The 3,004-nt window shown below is 36.1% G+C and overlaps 1 protein-coding gene across 1 annotated transcript; it reads left to right on the forward strand.

Moving 5' to 3' along the window:
* The first annotated feature begins 304 nt into the window (after window positions 1-304).
* Window positions 305-2,686, forward strand: LOC105826641 (beta-defensin 110-like). The gene is made up of 2 exons (XM_012664638.1): window positions 305-401; window positions 2,538-2,686. Exons 1-2 carry the CDS (start codon window positions 305-307, stop codon window positions 2,684-2,686), a joined length of 246 nt encoding a protein of 81 aa, XP_012520092.1.
* The last annotated feature ends 318 nt before the right edge of the window (window positions 2,687-3,004 follow it).

A 3,004-nucleotide genomic window follows, 5' to 3' on the forward strand; every position in this document is an offset into this window, starting at 1 on the left:
AGAAAGCCTGGTAATGGAGAATAATTTTACTGCCCCCGCTTTTTACTTTATTTCCCAAATTGAAAAATGCATTATGGCAAATAATCACTTTTCTTTAAATTTGACACATACTTTGAATGTAGGATGGTATAGTTTTGTGCTGAAAGTGTAGTCAAGATTTTTTCCCTGATTCCAAGGTTAATGGTAGCCTAAATAATAAAGAAGCAGATGAATGAAAATTTCTCCCTTACATATTAGGTGAGACTTGGTATAATATTTAAAGAAATTTCCTACCAACTTAGAATGTTACAGTGCAATATGAGCGATGCACATAAAGTGGAGTGAGAGAGAAATGGAGGAAGATATTACTTTCCTGAAATTGATCGGCAGAGATTATAGAGAGAGGATAGGATTTGAACAATGTATTCGAGAACAGTGACAATATTTGTTTGGCTTATCACGGTATCACTAGAACAGTGGCTCTCGGTGAGGGGTAACTTTGTGAACAAGGAAACATTAAACAATGTCTGGAGAACTTTTAGGTTGTCATAGCTGGCAGGTACTACTGGCATTTAGTGGGTACAGGACAAGGATGCTGCTAAATATCCTACAATGGTCAGGAAAGCCTCCCAGAGCAAAGAATTTTCCAACCCAAAAGGTCAATATCGCTGCTGGTGAGAAACCCTGCCCTTGAATCTGGCATAGAGCTTGACAAGGAGTATATTTAATAGATACTAATTGAATAAGTGGATGGATGCTTGCAAAAATGGATATTAGCAATACAAAGACAAACTTGGAGACACACGTAGCATAAGAATGAGGAGAGAGAAGACAATAATATTTTAGAAAGGTGAAATAAGACAAAGAATGAATAAGAGATGGGGTAAGGTCAGTTCAAGGTGGAATATTAAACAACAGGGTCAATATGACAGAACTTTTGGCTAAGGTGAGTGTGATTCAAGTTTCTGTCACTGACAAATCACATATGGGTTTGGTAATGATAACACCTCAGAAAACGTAGAATTAGTAATGATAGTTACAAGTGAACATTTAAACTGTGCTGACTATATTTTCTTTCATGCTTTTGTTTCTTTAAGTTGCTTCGTGCTCTCCATTGCTTCAGTTTTATGTGAGAAGAGAGCCAATATTAATTTAAAATCTAGGTTTTATATGAGCTATTAATATCAATGACGTAGACAATGTAGCTCTGAGTCTATTTATTCACCAATAGGCTTTAGGATTCACCATCACTTATCAGTCATTGGAAATGCAGACAGAATGTCTAAGCAGAAAGGCCTGGCCTTTACAGACACTGATTAGAACACCAACCCCTAATTAATGGCAGGAAACAGTGGCAAAATTTATTTGCTTTTATATACGAAAATATTTGAGTGCACCCCCTGCTAAACCACCTGCAAAACTTAGAATTTTCCCACACCATTTATCCTTAATCTTACCATATGAGTGGAGTGACTACTTACAGGAAATTTTATATATATATATATATAAATTGCAAAATATATGCAAATTTTAGTTTCAGTTTTGCTCTTTTGGCCATGCAAAAGACAAATGTCTTCTACATGACAGCCTTTCCAATATTGTCAGAATGTCCTTGTGACCTCAGCTACGAATCCATCCCTCATTCTTTCATGATTAGTGAGAAAAAGAATCAGGAATAGGAGTTACAAACTTTTTCTAGAAATAAGCCAGATAATAAACATTTTAGGTTTTATGAACCTTATGATGTCAATGATGTAAGTTTAATGCAAAAGCAGTTGTAGATAATGTGTTAATAAATCTGTGGCTATGTGTTAATAAAATTGTTACAAAAACAGGTGGCAGGCTGGATTTAGCCCCTTATTTATTCCTAATCAAGAGGATTAACAGCTCAAGCAATGATTAGGAGAAATTTTTTCTAAGTTACTATTATTTTAGAAACTTTGTGGTGAAAGGTAATTTTATAAATCATGTGATGGCCAACAATGGCTGCACCTTCTAATCACTCTCATATTTTTTTATTAATGTAGTCCTTAGATATGTATCAGAGTTAGATTGTTTCTTTGGGAACGTAAGTCCCAAAAATATCCAGGGGAGTTGGGAGAGTTCAGAGAAATTGCCTAGCATTCCTTAGCTTGCAACATTTTAGAAAAGTAAAATCGAACCACAGTGGAAGAAGAATTCATAAAGCACAACATTCAGTCTAAATAATGGTTACAAGAGCAAAAAAGGAGCAGCCCAAATGCAATTAGATGATTGTAGAGATGGAGGCTGACAGAGGATAAATTATGATCAAGTTTTCACCATTGACTTTTGGAACCATCCTTGGGCCACTGTCCAGGCACCTGTAAGGCTGCAAATTCAAACACCTAACTTAGGTCCAAGACATTTTCTGATTTCTAGGATGCACTTTACATCAAAGAACAGTAAATTCACTTGAAATTTCCTTAGTAGGTGAAGATTTTCACTGTATAACAGTTTGCTTCTTGGACTTTCTCCTTTTAAAACATGGGTGTGTCATAGCTAGATTGCTAATTTCAGTCATTCTTTCCTTCTTACAGCCAGAAAGAGATATCCCGAGTATGGTAGCTTGGATTTGAGGAGAGAATGCATAAAGGGTAATGGTCGATGTAAAAATGAGTGTCATGAAAATGAAGTTAGGATTGCTTACTGCATAAGACCTGGAACTCACTGCTGCTTGCAGACATAAGGATGACAGAAGAAAAGAGACATATGCTCCATGAAGAGAGGACCATGGTTACTAAGTTTCTCAGCACGTCCTTCAAGGCCTATGTGTCTCTATAATACACAAATAATTAAATAAAATGTAATAATGAGCCTGAGTGGTTCAGCACAAGTGGTTCTAATTCACACCCATACATGGTGCCTTGACATTGCACTTTTCTCTTGATTTATTGATACCAGAAGTAGCAGAATTTATTTTATGGAAGTTCCTCGAGAACTCCCCAAAGTTCTATGTGTCTCATGGTCATTGACATGAGTAATGTTGTGGGAAACCCTTCAAAGA

The sequence above is a fragment of the Propithecus coquereli genome, unplaced genomic scaffold (assembly GCF_000956105.1).
Source record: "Propithecus coquereli isolate 6110/MARCELLA unplaced genomic scaffold, Pcoq_1.0 Scaffold90, whole genome shotgun sequence".
NCBI classification, from domain to species: Eukaryota; Metazoa; Chordata; class Mammalia; order Primates; family Indriidae; genus Propithecus; species Propithecus coquereli.